This window comes from Trachypithecus francoisi, unplaced genomic scaffold, assembly GCF_009764315.1.
Source record: "Trachypithecus francoisi isolate TF-2019V2 unplaced genomic scaffold, Tfra_2.0 Lachesis_group1, whole genome shotgun sequence".
Classification (NCBI taxonomy): Eukaryota; Metazoa; Chordata; class Mammalia; order Primates; family Cercopithecidae; genus Trachypithecus; species Trachypithecus francoisi.
Genome location: NW_022681454.1, coordinates 96,946,658 through 96,967,055, shown reverse-complemented (window position 1 = coordinate 96,967,055; position 20,398 = coordinate 96,946,658). Strand labels below are relative to the sequence as shown.

Genomic DNA, 20,398 nt, shown 5'->3' with positions numbered 1-20,398 from the left:
AAAGTAGATTCCCATACTCAACAAGATTCTGATTTACTGGGTCTAAGATGGGAACTGGGGGGCTATGTATTTAATAGGTTGATATTAATGCAGGTTGTCTGTTGGTCACAATTTGGGAAACAGGATTTTCAACCTTTGCCTAGGGTTGGTCTCCTCAAAATGTTTTAACCTTCTTTATAATGTCATAAGTGGAAACCTGCCCTTTAGTGGTCAATTCTCACAGACTTATTTTGGAGCTTATTTCTAAGTGGCTTATTAAATCCGAAACCTAGCTTTTTAGAAGCAACGACCTCATTTGATTGTTCTATGTTATTTTAGTGAAGGAAAGTTCCATAACATTAGGATCTTTACAAAAAAGCAGAAGAAAAGAAAAAGGAAGTATTTCTTGAAGGATTCAAGATTTCATTTGTCCTTTTATGCAAAAAAGTCTTCTTAAGTTGAAGTATATTCATTTATAATTCACATGGAATCTTTTCCCTATGATCCCTAGTAGTGACCACTTATACAGCTGTTGAAAATAGTAGAAAAGTAATTCTGGTTTGTTAGTAGCTGATCACTTTGATCATGTTGGCCTATATAGCACTCTCCCTTTATCTGTACCTTTACCTCCTGTGGTTTTAGTTAACTTGTAGTCAACCATAGTCTGAAAATATTAAATGGAAAATTCCAGAAGTAAAAAATTTGGTTTAAAATTGCACACCATTCTGTGTAGTGTGATAAAATACCTCAATTTCTTGCTTTGTCCCACCTGGTAGGTGAAACCCGTTAGTCACTTAGTAGCTATTTTGGTTATCAGATTGACTGTTGGGGTATTCCAGTGCTTGTGTTGAAAGAACTCTTATTTTAACTAATAATGGCTCCAAAGTGCAAGAATAGTGATGCTATCAAGTGGGATATGACAAAGAGAAGTTGTAAAGTGCTTTCTTTGGAAAGGTGAAAGTTATTGACAATAAGGAAAGAAACAAAGTATATGTTGAGGTTGCTAAGATCTGCAGTAAGTATGAATCTTCTATCTGTGAAATTGTGAACAGTATTTATTATAATTGTTCTATTTTATTATTAATTATTGTTATTAATCTTTCTGTGCCTAAAATATAAGTTAAACTTTATCAGAGATTTATGTATGTATAGGAAAAAAACTTAGTGTGTATAGGGTTTCATACAATCCTCAGTTTCAGGCATTCACTGGGAGACTTGGAACCTATCCCTTCTGGATAAGGAAGGACTACTGTATAGGGAGAAGAAGGATATTGCATATCTGTATAGCTACAGAAAATAGGCTAATGCTATGTATTTGAATTTATGCACCACATATTTCTATATTTATTACATATTTTGCAGCTTTATGTAGCTACAGAATTTTGTAGAAGTTTCTTTTCTTCTGAATTTAATTTACTACAAGTTGGTAGATAAAAAAAATTACGTATCATTGCTGAAGTGCATCTTTTCTTTTCTTTTTTATTTATTTATTTATTCATTCATTTATTTTTATTTATTTTTTATTATACTTTAAGTTCTAGGGTACATGTGCATAACGTGCAGGTTTGTTACATATGTATACTTGTGCCATGTTGGTGTGCTGCACCCATCGACTCGTCAGCACCCATCAATTCATCATTTATATCAGGTATAACTCCCAATGCAATCCCTCCCCCCTCCCCCCTCCCCATGATAGGCCCCAGTGTCTGATGTTCCCCTTCCTGAGTCCAAGTGATCTCATTGTTCAGTTCCCACCTATGAGTGAGAACATGCGGTGTTTGGTTTTCTCTTCTTGTGATAGTTTGCTAAGAATGATGGTTTCCAGCTGCATCCATGTCCCTATAAAGGATGCAAACTCATCCTTTTTTATGGCTGCATAGTATTCCATGGTGTATATGTGCCACATTTTCTTAATCCAGTCTGTCACAGATGGACACTTGGGTTGATTCCAAGTCTTTGCTATTGTGAATAGTGCTGCAATAAACATACGTGTGCATGTGTCTTTATAGCAGCATGATTTATAATCCTTTGGGTATATACCCAGTAATGGATGGCTGGGTCATATGGTACATCTAGTTCTAGACCCTTGAGGAATCGCCATACTGTTTTCCATATGGTTGAACTAGTTTACAATCCCACCAACAGTGTAAAAGTGTTCCTATTTCTCCACATCCTCTCCAACACCTGTTGTTTCCTGACTTTTGAATGATTGCCATTCTAACTGGTGTGAGATGGTATCTCATTGTGGTTTTGATTTGCATTTCTCTGATGGCGAGTGATGATGAGCATTTTTTCATGTGTCTGTTGGCTGTATGAATGTCTTCTTTTGAGAAATGTCTGTTCATATCCTTTGCCCACTTTTTGATGGGGTTGTTTGTTTTTTTCTTGTAAATTTGTTTGAGTTCTTTGTAGATTCTGGATATTAGCCCTTTGTCAGATGAGTAGGTTGCAAAAATTTTCTCCCATTCTGTAGGTTGCCTGTTCACTCTAATGGTAGTTTCTTTTGCTGTGCAGAAGCTCTTTAGTTTAATTAGATCCCATGTGTCAATTTTGGCTTTTGCTGCCGTTGCTTTTGGTGTTTTAGACATGAAGTCCTTGCCCATGCCTATGTCCTGAATAGTACTACCTAGGTTTTCTTCTAGGGTTTTTATGGTATTAGGTCTAACATTTAAGTCTCTAATCCATCTTGAATTAATCTTCGTATAAGGAATAAGGAAAGGATCCAGTTTCAGCTTTCTACTTATGGCTAGCCAATTTTCCCAGCACCATTTATTAAATAGGGAATCCTTTCCCCATTTCTTGTTTCTCTCAGGTTTGTCAAAGATCAGATGGCTGTAGATGTGTGGTATTATTTCTGAGGACTCTGTTCTGTTCCATTGGTCTATATCTCTGTTGTGGTACTAGTACCATGCTGTTTTGGTTACTGTAGCCTTGTAGTATAGTTTGAAGTCAGGTAGTGTGACGCCTCCCGCTTTGTCCTTTTGACTTAGGATTGTCTTGGCAATGCGGGCTCTTTTTTGGTTCCATATGAACTTTAAAGCCGTTTTTTCCAATTCTGTGAAGAAAGTCATTGGTAGCTTGATGGGGATGGCATTGAATCTATAAATAACCTTGGGCAGTATGGCCATTTTCACGATATTGATTCTTCCTATCCATGAGCATGGTATGTTCTTCCATTTGTTTGTGTCCTCTTTGATTTCACTGAGCAGTGGTTTGTAGTTCTCCTTGAAGAGGTCCTTTACATCCCTTGTAAGTTGGATTCCTAGGTATTTTATTCTCTTTGAAGCAATTGTGAATGGAAGTTCATTCATGATTTGGCTCTCTGTTTGTCTGTTACTGTTGTATAAGAATGTTTGTGATTTTTGCACATTAATTGTGTATCCTGAGACTTTGCCGAAGTTGCTTATCAGCTTAAGGAGATTCTGGGCTGAGACAATGGGGTTTTCTAAATATACAATCATGTCATCTGCAAACAGGGACAATTTGACTTCTTCTTTTCCTAACTGAATACCCTTGATTTCTTTCTCTTGCCTGATTGCCCTAGCCAGAACTTCCAACACTATGTTGCACAGGAGTGGTGAGAGAGGGCATCCCTGTCTTGTGCCAGTTTTCAAAGGGAATTTTTCCAGTTTTTGCCCATTCAGTATGATATTAGCTGTGGGTTTGTCATAAATAGCTCTTATTATTTTGAGGTACGTTCCATCAATACCGAATTTATTGAGCGTTTTTAGCATGAAGGGCTGTTGATATCTGTCAAAAGCCTTTTCTGCATCTATTGAGATAATAATGTGGTTCTTGTCTTTGGTTCTGTTTATATGCTGGATTACGTTTATTGATTTGCGAATGTTGAACCAGCCTTGCATCCCAGGGATGAAGCCCACTTGATCATAGTGGATAAGCTTTTTGATGTGCTGCTGAATCCGGTTTGCCAGTATTTTATTGAGGATTTTTGCATCGATGTTCATCAGGGATATTGGTCTAAAATTCTCTTTTTTTGTTGTGTCTCTGCCAGGCTTTGGTATCAGGATGATGTTGGCCTCATAAAATGAGTTAGGGAGTATTCCCTCTTTTTCTATTGATTGGAATAGTTTCAGAAGGAATGGTACCAGCTCCTCCTTGTACCTCTGGTAGAATTCAGCTGTGAATCCATCTGGTCCTGGACTTTTTTTGGTTGGTAAGCTATTAATTATTGCCTCAATTTCAGAACCTGCTATTGGTCTATTCAGGGATTCAACTTCCTCCTGGTTTAGTCTTGGGAGAGTGTAAGTGTCCAGGAAATTATCCATTTCTTCTAGATTTTCTAGTTGATTTGCGTAGAGGTGTTTATAGTATTCTCTGATGGTAGTTTGTATTTCTGTGGGGTCGGTGGTGATATCCCCTTTATCATTTTTATTGCGTCTATTTGATTCCTCTCTCTTTTCTTCTTTATTAGTCTTGCTAGCGGTCTGTCAATTTTGTTGATCTTTTCAAAAAACCAACTCTTGGATTCATTGATTTTTGGAGGGTTTTTTGTGTCTCTATCTCCTTCAGTTCTGCTCTGATCTTAGTTATTTCTTGCCTTCTGCTAGCTTTTGAATGTGTTTGCTCTTGCCTCTCTAGTTCTTTTAATTGTGATGTTAGAGTGTCAATTTTAAATCTTTCCTGCTTTCTCTTGTGGGCATTTAGTGCTATAAATTTCCCTCTACACACTGCTTTAAATGTGTCCCAGGGATTCTGGTATGTTGTATCTTTGTTCTCATTGGTTTCAAAGCACATCTTTATTTCTGCCTTCATTTCGTTATGTACCCAGTTGTCATTCAGGAGCAGGTTGTTCAGTTTCCATGTAGTTGAGCAGTTTTGATTGAGTTTCTTAGTCCTGAGTTCTAGTTTGATTGCACTGTGGTCTGAGAGACAGTGTGTTATAATTTCTGTTCTTTTAGATTTGCTGAGGAGTGCTTTACTTCCAAGTATGTGGTCAATTTTGGAATAAGTGCGATGTGGTGCTGAGAAGAATGTATATTGTGTTGATTTGGGGTGGAGAGTTCTATAGATGTCTATTAGGTCCGCTTGGTGCAGAGATGAGTTCAATTCCTGGATATCCTTGTTAACTTTCTGTCTCGTTGATCTGTCTAATGTTGACAGTGGAGTGTTGAAGTCTCCCATTATTATTGTATGGGAGTCTAAGTCTCTTTGTAAGTCTCTAAGGACTTGCTTTATGAATCTGGGTGCTCCTGTATTGGGTGCATATATATTTAGGAGAGTTAGCTCTTCCTGTTGAATTGATCCCTTTACCATTATGTAATGGCCTTCTTTGTCTCTTTTGATCTTTGATGGTTTAAAGTCTGTTTTATCAGAGACTAGGATTGCAACCCCTGCTTTTTTTTGTTCTCCATTTGCTTGGTAGATCCTCCTCCATCCCTTTATTTTGAGCCTATGTATGTCTCTGCATGCGAGATGGGTCTTCTGAATACAGCAGACTGATGAGTCTTGACTCTTGATCCAGTTTGCCAGTCTGTGTCTTTTAATTGGAGCATTTAGTCCATTTACGTTTAAGGTTCATATTGTTATGTGTGAACTTGATCCTGTCATTATGATATTAACTGGTTATTTTGCTCGTTAGTTGATGCAGTTTCTTCCTAGCCTCGATGGTCTTTGCATTTTGGCATGTTTTTGCAATGGCTGGTACCGGTTGTTCCTTTCCATGTTTAGGGCTTCCTTCAGGGTGTCTTGTAAGGCAGGCCTGGTGGTGACAAAATCTCTAAGCATTTGCTTATGTGTAAAGGATTTTATTTATCCGTCACTTATGAAACTTAGTTTGACTGGATATGAAAATCTGGGTTTAAAATTCTTTTCTTTAAGAACGTTGAATATTGGCCCCCACTCTCTTCTGGCTTGTAGAGTTTCTGCCGAGAGATCTGCTGTTAGTCTGATGGGCTTCCCTTTGTGGGTAACCTGACCTTCCTCTCGGGCTGCCCTTAAGATTTTTTCCTTCATTTCAACTTTGGTGAATCTGGCAATTATGTGTCTTGGAGTTGCTCTTCTCAAGGAGTATCTTTGTGGCATTCTCTGTATTTCCTGAATTTGAATGTTGGCCTGCCCTACTAGGTTGATGAAGTTCTTCTGGATGATATCCTGAAGAGTGTTTTCCAACTTGCTTCCATTTTCTCCCTCACTTTCAGGCACCCCAATCAGACTTAGATTTGGTCTTTTTACATAATCCCATACTTCTTGCAGGCTTTGTTCATTTCTTTTTCTTCCTTTTTCTTTTGGTTTCTCTTCTCGCTTCATTTCATTCATTTGATCCTCAATCGCTGATACTCTTTCTTCCAGTTGATCGAGTCGGTTACTGAACCTTGTGCATTTGTCACGTATTTCTCGTGTTACGGTTTTCATCTCTGTCATTTCGTTTATGACCTTCTCTGCATTAATTAGTCTAGAGTCAATTCTTCCACTCTTTTTTCAAGATTTTTAGTTTCTTTGCGCTGGGTATGTAATTCCTCCTTTAGCTCTGAGAGGTTTGATGGACTGAAGCCTTCTTCTCTCATCTCGTCAAAGTCATTCTCTGAGCAGCTTTGATCCGTTGCTGGCGATGGGCTGCGCTCCTTTGCAGCGGGAGATGCGCTCTTGTTTTTTGAATTTCCAGCTTTTCTGCCCTGCTTTTTCCCCATCTTTGTGGTTTTATCTGTCTCTGGTCTTTGATGATGGTGTCATACTGATGGGGTTTTGGTATAGGTGTCCTTCCAGTTTGATCGTTTTCCTTCTGACAGTCAGGACCCTGAGCTGTAGGTCTGTTGGAGATTGCTTGAGGTCCACTCCAGACCCTGTTTGCCTGCGTATCAGCAGCAGAGGTTGCCGAAGATAGAATATTGCTGAACAGCGAGTGTACCTGTCTGATTCTTCCTTTGGAAGCTTCCTCGCAGGGGTGTACTCCACCCTGTGAGGTGTGGGGTGTCAGACTGCCCCTAGTGGGGGATGTGTCCCAGTTAGGCTACTCAGGGGTTAGGGACCCACTTGAGCAGGCAGTCTGTCCTTTCTCAGATCTCAACCTCCGTGTTGGGAGATCCACTGCTCTCTTCAAAGCTGTCAGACAGAGTCGTTTGCGTCTGCAGAGGTTCTGCTTTTTTGTTGTTGTTGTTTAGCTGTGCCCTTTCCCCAGAGGTGGAGTCTACAGAGACAGGCAGTTTTCCTTGAGCTGCTGTGAACTCCACCCAGTTCGAGCTTCCCAGCCACTTTGTTTACCTACTTAAGCCTCAGCAATGGTGGGCGCCCCTCCCCCAGCCTCGTTGCTGCCTTGCAGTTAGATGGCAGACTGCTGTTTTAGCAATGAGGGAGGCTCCGTGGGCGTGGGACCCTCCCGGCCAGGTGTGGGATATATTCTCCTGGTGTGCCCGTTTGCTTAAAGCACAGTATTGGGGTGGGAGTTACCCGATTTTCCAGGTGTTGTGTGTCTCAGTTCCCCTGTCTAGGAAAAGGGATTCCCTTCCCCCTTGTGCTTCCCAGGTGAGGCAGTGCCTTGCCCTGCTTCAGCTGTCGCTGGTCGGGCTGCAGCAGCTGACCAGCACCGATTGTCAGGCACTTCCTTGTGAGATGACCCCAGTACCTCAGTTGAAAATGCAGAAATCACCAGTTTTCCGTGTCGCTCGCGCTGGGAGTTGCAGACTGGAGCTGTTCCTATTTGGCCATCTTGCTCCGCCCCCCTGAAGTGCATCTTTTCTACCAGCCAGCAAATAATGGCATGCATCTGCTCATTTGAGCCAAGGTGTCATCAACTTTTTGATAACTTTTTAGAATCTAACCTATTTAAAATAAAAGATACTTCTGTATTAGTTTTTCGTAAATTTTTAGTTTCTCCTTTTTTTTTTTTTCAAATTATCAGGTTAAAAAAAATACATAGGATTTACGTATTTTATCATACTTAGAAGTGGCTGGCCAGGCACAGTGGTTCATGCCTGTAATCCCAGAACTTTGGGAGGCCAAGGCGGGCAGACTGCTTGAGCTCAGTTCAATACCAGCCTGGGGAACCCTAGACCAACATGGCAAAAACCCATCTCTACCAAAAATACAAAAATGAGCCGGGCCTGGTGGCACATGCCTGTGGTTCCAGCTACTCTGGAGGCTGGGGAGGAGGACTTCTTGAGCACGGGAGGCAGAGGTTGCAGTGAGATGAGACTGGGCCACTGCACTCCAGCCTGGGTAACAGAGTGAGACCCCATCTCAAAAAACGAAAAACAAAAACACCAAAAAATAAGAATTAGAAATGGCTAATGCAAGTATTTAGAGCCACATTATTTTCAATAGGAACCCATCATCAAATTTATAATGTAGTCAGTGGAAATGTAGGATTCAATTCATGTACTCATCGATTCTTCTTGCACATATTAACTGAACCCTACTGTGTTTCAGGTACTCTTCTATACTCTAGAGATATAGCAGTGAGCAAAACAGAAAAAGAAAATGACCCGGCCTTTCTGGAGCTTAGAGTATAGCAGAAAATCTTATTTTGGATAGTAATAAATGATACGCTTAAAAACAGCAGAGAAGGGAACATAAATTGTTTGGAGGTGGTAATGAAATTTTAGATTGGGTGGCCTGGAAATGACTCATTGAGAAGGTGACATTGTGTAGTGACCTGATTATAATGAACGAGTAATCCGCAGAAAACATTTGAAGCAGACAGACTGCCAAATGCCAAGATCCTGAAGCGGATATATGCCTGATCTGTTTAAGGAAGAGATGTAGCAAAGTGAATGAGGGGAGAGAGAGGTAGGAGATGAGGCTAGAGAGGTAATGTGTGTGTGTGTAATTCAGACCATATTAAGGATTTGGCTTGTATTCTGAGATTGACAAATACTGGGTGGGTTTGAGAAGCAGAGTGATACAATCTGACTCGGATTATGCAACAGCTCCTTCACTAGCTGCTATGTCAGTAGATTGAAGACGGACAAGGATTGGAGCAGGGAACAGTTAGGGGGCTTTTACCGTAATTCAGGTAAGAGATGGTGGTGGCTTTGATCAGAGTGGTAGTTGTGGAGGTGGAGAAGTGGTTGGATTTGGAAATATTATAAAGATAGAAATGACAGGATATAATGATAGAACTTCATTATACATCTAATTTATAAGCCAATTATTCAATTAGTGAATCAAGAAGTAATTCTTTCAGACAAAGAAAAATAATTTAGGTATGTATGAAGCAGAAGATTTGAATCTAACTTTATTTTTTTAGTAGAAAAGGTCCTTTATCAATGTAATTAAAATATTTGATGATGAATAAATTACAGTACTTCTTAATATTTATTTATATGACTAAGAAAATAAAAAACTCAACCCCAGAACTTACTGAATTAATTCTTCTCTGTTATAAAGTATCTAGTTAAAAGCTTAATGTCTTACAGTTACCATATGTAGTGAAACTATTTCCTAAAGCCTATTTGTTGGAAAAAACACATTGATTTACATACATTTAAAAAGACAGTACAAAATTTTTTAGAGACGAGTTAGCTGTATATTTTTAAATGGAAGAACTAGAGAAGTAATTTTTCTTTCATTTTAGTATTTAATCATATGAAGAACTGTATAATTTTTTTCTGAGCTTTATCAGTAGAGGGCAGCAAAGTTTCAGGTAGTGTGTTTTCGGGTTCAAGGGCTGCTTTGCTTAGGAAATTTTTTTTTTTTTTTTTGCTGCTCTTAAGTTTGTTCCAGCTTGCCTTTTAATGTGGTGCTTTGGTAATATTATATAGGAATTCACTTAAAAACTCTGTGACTGTGGTTCAGATATTTAGCCAACTCTTCCCTTAGGTGCTATAGATCCTTTCTTAATGAGAACATGTATTTCTTTTTGTGATTTAGGGAGTACCAGGGCCTGGAAAATATGACATTAAAAGTCAATTTCAGAAGACAGAAAGTATGACACCAAATGCAAATGATGCATCCCCTGCTTTTCTTTCTCAATCCCAGGTAATGGTCTATAGTCATTTTCATATATTGAGTCTAATAGGCATAGTGTGGGGCCAGCAACACATTCAGTGATGTTTAAAGGTTATAAGAAGAAAAGTGATATTTAAGCAAATTGGAAATAGACATGGTCTGAGAAAAATATATTACCAAAACATGTGGATAAAATGAAGTGAAATAAAATTAGAAATACACAGATGAATATTTGAATAGAACCATCTATTAAACATTTTCTATTAAGCAAATTTGCATATATGAATGTTCAATTCAGTTTATAAGAAATGTCTTCTTTAGTCTTTTTAAAAATATGCTTTGTTAATGAATGTGTGGAGTGTTAACATGTATGCTATATAGGCTTGCATCTCTTTCTGAAAAGGTTCTGAAGGCATTCTGTGGAGCCTGGCAATAGGTCATTTCTACAACTGCCACTGGGACCTTTACTAGTGATACCACAGTCATAGAATATATTTTGCGGTAACCATTTCACATACTCCCAGGAATATACTAAGAGGACTTGAAGGTTTCTAACATATTGGCAAGGCAAGACAATTATAATACTAGCAAACCTTTATTATGTGGCAGCCTCCAGACCAAAGTAATTGTGGAATTTATCCACCTATGGTATGTACAGCTGTGATTATCTTATTTAACTTGGGAAGATTATTATCCTTCAGGTGACTATAGATGACTACTTTGATTTTATTGTACTTAAGAGACACCTCCTTGGAGACAAGTAGATAGATTGCAGGTATATTTGGAGATAAAATTAACATGACTTTTTAATGGGCTAGATGTTGTTATGAGGGACTGGGAGGAATCAAGAATGAATACTAGATTTCTACATCAAGCAACTTAATGATACTTAAGGTACTACAAGAGATGGATGTGGGGAAGACAGGATATTTTCTGTGTGTGTGTGTGTGTGTGTGTGTGCGCGCGCTCGTGTGTGCTTGCGCATGTGCCTGTGGATGTATGTGTGCCCTTGATTTTTTAAAAATACTATTTTTACAAATAAAACCTCAGGTTTTATACTATTTCTGTTAATCTGATATATAGCCCTAACCTTACATCACTTGACACGATCATATTTTAAAATATATTTTTAGAAATAGAAAAGAATATTATATCAATTTGGTTTAAGGGGATAATGGGGAAAAGAATAATGATTCTGCAGTAAAAGATATGGAAGAATTAAAACTAAACAGGATAATCTGCTAGGGGTAGTGTTAATGTTTATTTGAATGTGAATATATATCTCTATGTATGTATATGATTATGATAGAAAAAGAAATAACACAATTAACAAAGTAGACTTAGAGTACAGACTTTCTGGTTGGTAGGAATAAAGACAGATACATTTCTGAGATGCTTGTTTTAGTTATTGATTTAGGAGTTGTCAGGCATTTTATCTAAATGCACCAAATTGCCTTATGTCTTCAATTATTAATTTTAAATACATAGTATTTCCTTTATGGCAATGGCTCTTAACCTGGGATGCACATTAAAAACATCTGAGGAATTTAAATACATTCTGATATCCAAGTGCCAACATGCCCTTTGTTCTTCCTTCCAGAGATTGATTCATTTGGTTCAGAATAGGGCCTAAACAGCAATATATATGTTTTAATTCCTCAAGTAATTCTAATAGGCAGCCACAGTTGAAAATTATCATTTTAAAATTTCACTTAGCATCTAAAATAATAAGAATAATTAGGAAAATAAATTAGAGTCTTTTTTTATACTTCCAGTAATAAATTATTATTTTAGTAGTGTTAGTATTTACCTACTTTACACAACTCAAAAGAACATACATGTAGTACTATATTTTTGTCTAAGAAATATAGGAAAATAGGAAAACATACACATAACTACTTGGCTATATAAACACGATGAAGATAAACCAGAAAACAATGATGTTAGTTATCTACAAGGGATGGTGAGGAGGTAAAGTGCAAGCACTGGTGTGCTGCTGTTTATTTGTACTGGCTTGCAAGAGCCAACTGTTAAGTTTCCAGGAGTTTTGCAAGCTGGTTGACATTACGTTGGTAGTGTGAAATTAGCCACTGCTGTAGGTGTATTTACACCATGGAAATTAGCAAATGTTGCAAATTGAGACTTTTCTGTCCCAAGTGGCGCAGCATCCCCAACAGGGGGCATAACACTTCTTTGACTACACTTAAAAAAATACATATTTTATCTTTTGGAAAGATTTCAATGTTTTATATATTCAAAAATAAAAATAAACCTGTAAGAATGGGAAAAGTTAATAACTAAACTGAAAGCAAATGGAAACAAATGAGGCGGGTGGGTTACTTGAGGTCAGCAGTTTGAGACAAGCCTGGCCAACGTGGCAAAATCTAGTCTCTACTAAAAATACAAAAATAGCCAGGCATTGTGGCATACACTTGTAATTCCAGTTACTCAGGAGCATGAGAATCTTCTGAACCCAGGAGGCAGGGGTTCCAGTGAGTCTAGAGATCGCACCTGTGTGAAGGAATGAGACTCTGTCTCAGAAAAAAGAAAAAAAAAATGGAAACAAATTCTTAATTATCTTTAGTGGGTTGATTTATTGAGATGGTATGGGTAAAGCAATTATAAAACTATCTTAGATATATCACAAGTTTGAGCAAAAAAGTTGATATTCTGAGGTATGGTTTTCATTGTTAAGGAATGTGCATACAAATATGGATTGGAGGAAGTGAAAGAGGACCTTGTGGGATGGATTTGAAGGTTTTTATGCGAACTCATGATTTTTAATATATATTTATATGTATGAATATATGCATATATATGTGCACATGTAAATATATGTATGTTCATGTGTCTATATATGAGTGTACATATGTATGTGTGTGTTTCTCTCTCTCATTCTCTGAATGTGTGTATGTTCTAGCTCTGTCTGCTAAATGAACCAAGAAGCAAAGATACCCCAGTAGCAAGGGACACATCTTGTGCCCAGATCTTGGTCTCTAATTCTGTTCCTACTGAAAGAAAAAGGATTCCTCAGAGAAATAACTGATTCCAGGGCAGGTGGAAGAGGAAAGTGTAACACTTTATGTCAGAAAGTAAGTTCTAAACGAAATAATGATGAGAGCATATCACAGGGACATAGGAAACAGCAAGAAGGGCCCCCCATTGGTTCAATAATAAATTATAAATCGTTAATGTTGGCATTCATGACTCAATATGGATAATAAATAGACAACTAAGTACAGTTGTCCTCTGAACAATGCACAGATTAGGGATGCCAACCCTCCATGCATTTGAAAATCTGCATATGACTTTTGACTCCTCCCAAACTTAGCTACAAATAGGCCATTGTTGACCAGAAGCCTTATCAATAACATAGTCAAGTCACATATATTTTGTATGTTATATGTGTTATGTACTGTATACTTACAATAAAGTAAGCTAGAAAAAAGAAAATGTCATTAAAAATCACAAGGAAGAGAAAATATATTTACTATTTATAAAATGGAAGTAAATTACTATAAAGCTCTTGTCATTACATTGAATAGACTAGGAGGAAGGAGAAGAGGAATAGTTTGTCTTGCTATCTTAGGGGTGGCAGAAACTGAAGACAATTTGTATATAAGTGGAATGACGTTGTTCAAACCCACGTTGTTCAAGGGTTGACTATAGATAGGTAAGTAGATAGCTAGATAATGAAGTAAATAATTGAAGGAGAAGGGAGAGCACTTGCTTTCAGTAGAATGTTAAGTACTTACTATAAATATAGAGACAGTGTTGAATTTGATCACAATTAAAATTACCAGTGAAGGCCAGCAGACATTATATCTCCAGATACGATATCCTGGGAAAGCCATGCATCACCTACCAAGTAGTCTGGCCAGAAATGTATAACCTGGGGGGCGCGGAGCAAGATGGCCGAATAGGAACAGCTCCAGTCTCCAACTCCCAGTGCGAGCGACACAGAAGACCGCAGATTTCTGCATTTTCAACTGAGGTACTGGGGTCATCTCACTAGGGAGTGCCGGACAATCGGTGCTGGTCAGCTGCTGCAGCCTGACCAGCGAGAGCTGAAGCAGGGCGAGGCATCGCCTCACCTGGAAGCGCAAGGGGGAAGGAAATCCGTTTTCCTAGCCAGGGGAACTGAGACACACAACACCTGGAAAATCGGGTAACTCCCACCCCAATACTGTGCTTTAAGGAAACAGGCACACCAGGAGAATATATCCCACACCTGGCCGGGAGGGTCCCACGCCCACGGAGCCTCCCTCACGGCTAACACAGCAGTCTGCGGCGATCGATCCGCAAGGCAGCAGCGAGGCTGGGGGAGGGGCGCCCGCCATTGCTGAGGCTTAAGTAGGTAAACAAAGCCGCTGGGAAGCTCGAACTGGGTGGAGCTCACAGCAGCTCAAGGAAGCCTGCCTGTCTCTGTAGACTCCATCTCTGGGGACAGCGCACAGCTGAAGTCCAATAGGGGAAGCAGCAGGGGCCGGTGCAGACACGAACGACTCTGTCTGACAGCTTAGGGGAGAGCCGCGGATCTCCCAACGCGGAGGTTGAGATCTGAGAAGGGACAGACTGCCTGCTCAAGTGGGTCCCTGACCCCTGAGTAGCCCAGCTGGGAGACATCCCCCACTAGGGGAAGTCTGACACCCCACACCTCACAGGGTGGAGTCACCCCTGAGAGGAAACTTCCAAAGGAAGAATCAGACAGGTACACTCGCTGTTGAGCAATATTCTATCTTCGGCAACCTCTGCTGCTGATACCCAGGCAAACAGGGTCTGGAGTGGACCTCAAGCAATCTCCAACAGACCAACAGACAGTCCTTCTGACTGTCAGACGGAAAACTATCAAACAGGAAGGACACCTATACCAAAACCCCATCAGTACGTCACCATCATCAAAGACCAGAGACAGATAAAACCACAAAGATGGGAAGAAGCAGGGCAGAAAAGCTGGAAATTCAAAAAATAAGAGCGCATCTCCCCCTGCAAAGGAGCGCAGCCCATCGCCAGCAACGGATCAAAGCTGCTCAGAAAATGACTTTGACGAGATGAGAGAAGAAGGCTTCAGTCCATCAAACTTCTCAGAGCTAAAGGAGGAATTACGTACCCAGCGCAAAGAAACTAAAAATCTTGAAAAAAGAGTGGAAGAATTGACTCTAGACTAATTAATGCAGAGAAGGTCATAAACGAAATGACAGAGATGAAAACCATGACACGAGAAATACGTGACAAATGCACAAGCTTCAGTAACCGACTCGATCAACTGGAAGAAAGAGTATCAGCGATTGAGGATCAAATGAATGAAATGAAGCGAGAAGAGAAACCAGAAGAAAAAAGAAGAAAAAGAAATGAACAAAGCCTGCAAGAAGTATGGGATTATGTAAAAAGACCAAATCTACGTCTGATTGGGGTGCCTGAAAGTGAGGGGGAAAATGGAAGCAAGTTGGAAAACACTCTTCAGGATATCATCCAGGAGAACTTCCCCAACCTAGTAGGGCAGGCCAACATTCAAATTCAGGAAATACAGAGAACGCCACAAAGATACTCCTCCAGAAGAGCAACTCCAAGACACATAATTGCCAGATTCACCAAAGTTGAAATGAAGGAAAAAATCTTAAGGGCAGCCAGAGAGAAAGGTCGGGTTACCCACAAAGGGAAGCCCATCAGAATAACAGCAGACCTCTCGGCAGAAACTCTACAAGCCAGAAGAGAGTGGGGGCCAATATTCAACGTTCTTAAAGAAAAGAATTTTAAACCCAGAATTTCATATCCAGCCAAACTAAGTTTCATAAATGAAGGAGAAATAAAATCCTTTACAGATAAGCAAATGCTTAGAGATTTTCTCACCACCAGGCCTGCCTTACAAGAGACCCTGAAGGAAGCCCTAAACATGGAAAGGAACAACCGGTACCAGCCATTGCAAAAACATGCCAAAATGTAAAGACCATCGAGGCTAGGAAGAAACTGCATCAACTAACGAGCAAAATAACCAGTTAATATCATAATGACAGGATCAAGTTCACACATAACAATAGTAACCTTAAATGTAAATGGACTAAATGCTCCAATTAAAAGACACGGACTGGCAAACTGGATAAAGAGTCAAGACCCATCAGTCGGCTGTATTCAGGAGACCCATCTCACAGGCAGAGACATACATAGGCTCAAAATAAAGGGATGGAGGAAGATCTACCAAGCAAATGGAGAACAAAAAAAAGCAGGGGTTGCAATCCTAGTCTCTGATAAAACAGACTTTAAACCATCAAAGATCAAAAGAGACAAAGAAGGCCATTACATAATGGTAAAGGGATCAATTCAACAGGAAGAGCTAACTCTCCTAAATATATATGTACCCAATACAGGAGCACCCAGATACATAAAGCAAGTCCTTAGAGACTTACAAAGAGGCTTAGACTCCCATACAATAATAATGGGAGACTTCAACACTCCACTGTCAACATTAGACAGATCAATGAGACAGAAAGTTAACAAGGATATCCAGGAATTGAACTCATCTCTGCACCAAGTGGACCTAACAGACATCTATAGAACTCTCCACCCCAAATCAAAAGAATATATATTCTTCTCAGCACCACATCGCACTTATTCCAAAATTGACCACATAATTGGAAGTAAAGCACTCCTCAGCAAATCTAAAAGAACAGAAATTATAACAAACTGTCTCTCAGACCACAGTGCAATCAAACTAGAACTCAGGACTAAGAAACTCAATCAAAACCGCTCAACTACATGGAAACTGAACAACCTGCTCCTGAATGACTACTGGGTACATAACGAAATGAAAGCAGAAATAAAGATGTTCTTTGAAACCAATGAGAACAAAGATACAACAAACCAGAATCTCTGGGACACATTTAAAGCAGTGTGTAGAGGGAAATTTATAGCACTAAATGCCCACAAGAGAAAGCAGGAAAGATTTAAAATTGACACTCTAACATCACAATTAAAAGAACTAGAGAGGCAAGAGCAAACACATTCAAAAGCTAGCAGAAGGCAAGAAATAACTAAGATCAGAGCAGAACTGAAGGAGATAGAGACACAAAAAACCCTCCAAAAAATCAATGAATCCAAGAGTTGGTTTTTTGAAAAGATCAACAAAATTGACAGACCGCTAGCAAGACTAATAAAGAAGAAAAGAGAGAGGAATCAAATAGATGCAATAAAAAAAGATAAAGGGGATATCACCACCGACCCCACAGTAATACAAACAACCATCAGAGAATACTATAAATACCATTCCTTCTGAAACTATTCCAATCAATAGAAAAAGAGGGAATCCTCCTTAACTCATTTTATGAGGCCAACATCATCCTGATACCAAAGTCTGGCAGAGACACAACAAAAAAAGGGAATTTTAGACCAATATCCCTGATGAACATCGATTCAAAAATTCTCAATAAAATACTGGCAAACCGGATTCAGCAGCACATCAAAAAGCTTATGCACCATGATCAAGTGGGCTTCATCCCTGGGATGCAAGGCTGGTTCAACATTCGCAAATCAATAAACGTAATCCAGCATATAAACAGAACCAAAGACAAGAACCTCATGATTATCTCAATAGATGCAGAAAAAGCTTTTGACAAAATTCAACAGCCCTTTATGCTAAAAACACTCAATAAATTCAGTATTGATGGAACGTACCTCAAAATAATAAGAGCTATTTATGACAAACCCACAGCTAATATCATACTGAATGGGCAAAAACTGGAAAAATTCCCTTTGAAAACTGGCAAAAGACAGGGATGCCCTCTCTCACCACTCCTATTCAACGTAGTGTTGGAAGTTCTGGCTAGGGCAATCAGGCAAGAGAAAGAAATCAAGGGTATCCAGTTAGGAAAAGAAGAAGTCAAATTGTCCCTGTTTGCAGATGACATGATTGTATATTTAGAAAACCCCATTGTCTCAGCCCAAAATCTCCTTAAGCTGATAAGCAACTTCAGCAAAGTCTCAGGATACAAAATTAATGTGCAAAAATCACAAGCATTCTTATACACCAGTAACAGACAAGCAGAGAGCCAAATCAGGAATCAACTTCCATTCACAATTGCTTCAAAGAGAATAAAATACCTAGGAATCCAGCTTACAAGGGATGTAAAGCACCTCTTCAAGGAGAACTACAAACCACTGCTCAGTGAAATCAAAGAGGACACAAACAAATGGAAGAACATACCATGCTCATGGATAGGAAGAATCAATATCGTGAAAATGGCCATACTGCCCAAGGTTATTTATAGATTCAATGCCATCTCCATCAAGCTACCAATGACTTTCTTCACAGAATTGGAAAAAACTGCTTTAAAGTTCATATGGAACCAAAAAAGAGCCCGCATTGCCAAGACAATCCTAAGTCAAAAGGACAAAGCTGGAGGCGTCATGCTACCTGACTTCAAACTATACTACAAGGCTACAGTAACCAAAACAGCATGGTACTGGTACCACAACAGAGATATAGACCAATGGAACAGAACAGAGTCCTCAGAAATAATACCACACATCTACAGCCATCTGATCTTTGACAAACCTGAGAGAAACAAGAAATGGGGAAAGGATTCCCTATTTAATAAATGGTGCTGGGAAAATTGGCTAGCCATAAGTAGAAAGCTGAAACTGGATCCTTTCCTTACCCCTTATACGAAGATTAATTCAAGATGGATTAGAGACTTAAATGTTAGACCTAATACCATAAAAACCCTAGAAGAAAACCTAGGTAGTACTATTCAGGACATAGGCATGGGCAAGGACTTCATGTCTAAAACACCAAAAGCAACGGCAGCAAAAGCCAAAATTGACACATGGGATCTAATTAAACTAAAGAGCTTTTGCACAGCTAAAGAAACTACCATTAGAGTGAACAGGCAACCTACAGAATGGGAGAAAATTTTTGCAACCTACTCATCTGACAAAGGGCTAATATCCAGAATCTACAAAGAACTCAAACAAATATACAAGAAAAAAACAAACTACCCCATCAAAAAGTGGGGAAAGGATATGAACAGACATTTCTCAAAAGAAGACATCCATACAGCCAACAGACACATGAAAAAATGCTCGTCATCACTCGCCATCAGAGAAATGCAAATCAAAACCACAATGAGATACCATCTCACACCATTAGAATGGAATCATTAAGAAGTCAGGAAACAACAGGTGTTGGAGAGGATGTGGAGAAATAGGAACACTTTTACACTGTTGGTGGGATTGTAAACTAGTTCAACCATTATGGAAAACAGTATGGCGATTCCTCAAGGATCTAGAACTAGATGTACCATATGACCCAGCCATCCCACTACTGGGTATATACCCAAAGGATTATAAATTACTCTACTACAAAGACACATGCACACGTATGTTTATTGCGGCACTATTCACAATAGCAAAGACTTGGAATCAACCCAAATGTCCATCTGTGACAGACTGGATTAAGAAAATGTGGCACATATACACCATGGAATACTATGCAGCCATAAGAAGGATGAGTTTGCGTCCTTTATAGGGACATGGATGCAGCTGGAAACCATCATTCTTAGCAAACTATCACAAGAAGAGAAAACCAAGCACCGCATGTTCTCACTCATAGGTGGGAACTGAACAGTGAGATCACTTGGACTTGGGAAGGGGAACATCACACACTGGGGCCTATCATGGGGAGGGGGGAGGAGGGAGGGATTGCATTGGGGAATTATACATGATATAAACGTTATGCACATGTACCCTAGAACTTAAAGTATAATAAAAAAAAAAAAAGAAATGTATAACCTGGATATAATTATGAAGCAATATCAGGTAAACCTCAAGTAAGTAAGGTTCTGTTATACAAAAGGGTGATTCTCCCAAAATATTAAAATCACTAAACACAAAGGAAGGCTGTAGAAATGTTCCTACATTAAAGGAGATAAAAGAGACATGATGACTAAAGCAATATGTGACTCTAATCTAGATTATGTACTGAAGGGGAAGAATGCAATAGAGGCCTTATTAGATCAGCTGACAAATTTGGAATATGAATCCTAGATTACACGAAAGCATTAGATCATTGATACATTTACTGAAGTTGATAACCGTACTGTGGATATTTAAGAAAATATCCACTTTTTTTTGTAAATATATACTGAAGTATTTATGGGTGAAGAACCATGACATATGTAACTTTCAAAATATGTGTGTGTGTCTGTGTGTGTGTGTGTGTGTATGTGTATAGAGTAAGAGAGACAGAGACAGGAAGAGAAGAACAAACAGACAAAACAGAGATAGAGTTGGCAAAGGAAAAAAGGCAAATGAGGTAACATGATAATGGATGAATCTGGGTAAAGGTTATCACATATTTTCTGTATTACTTTTATTCATTCATCTTCTCTGTAAATTTGAAATTATTTTCAAATAAAAAGTTAAAAAGATTATACAATGCTAGCTCACACCTGTAATTCCAGCACTTTGGGAGGCTGAGATGGACAGATCATGAGGTCAGGAGATTGAGACCATCCTGGCTAAC

General features: G+C 39.0%; 1 protein-coding gene across 1 annotated transcript in view; it reads left to right on the top strand.

Moving 5' to 3' along the window:
- STPG2 (sperm tail PG-rich repeat containing 2) overlaps positions 1-20,398 on the top strand; it is a 683,119-nt gene that overhangs the window by 132,437 nt on the left and 530,284 nt on the right. Inside the window, exon 7 of the mRNA XM_033214857.1 lies at positions 9,805-9,912. Coding sequence (XP_033070748.1) covers positions 9,805-9,912 — 108 coding nt within the window. The remainder of the gene's footprint in view (positions 1-9,804; positions 9,913-20,398) is intronic.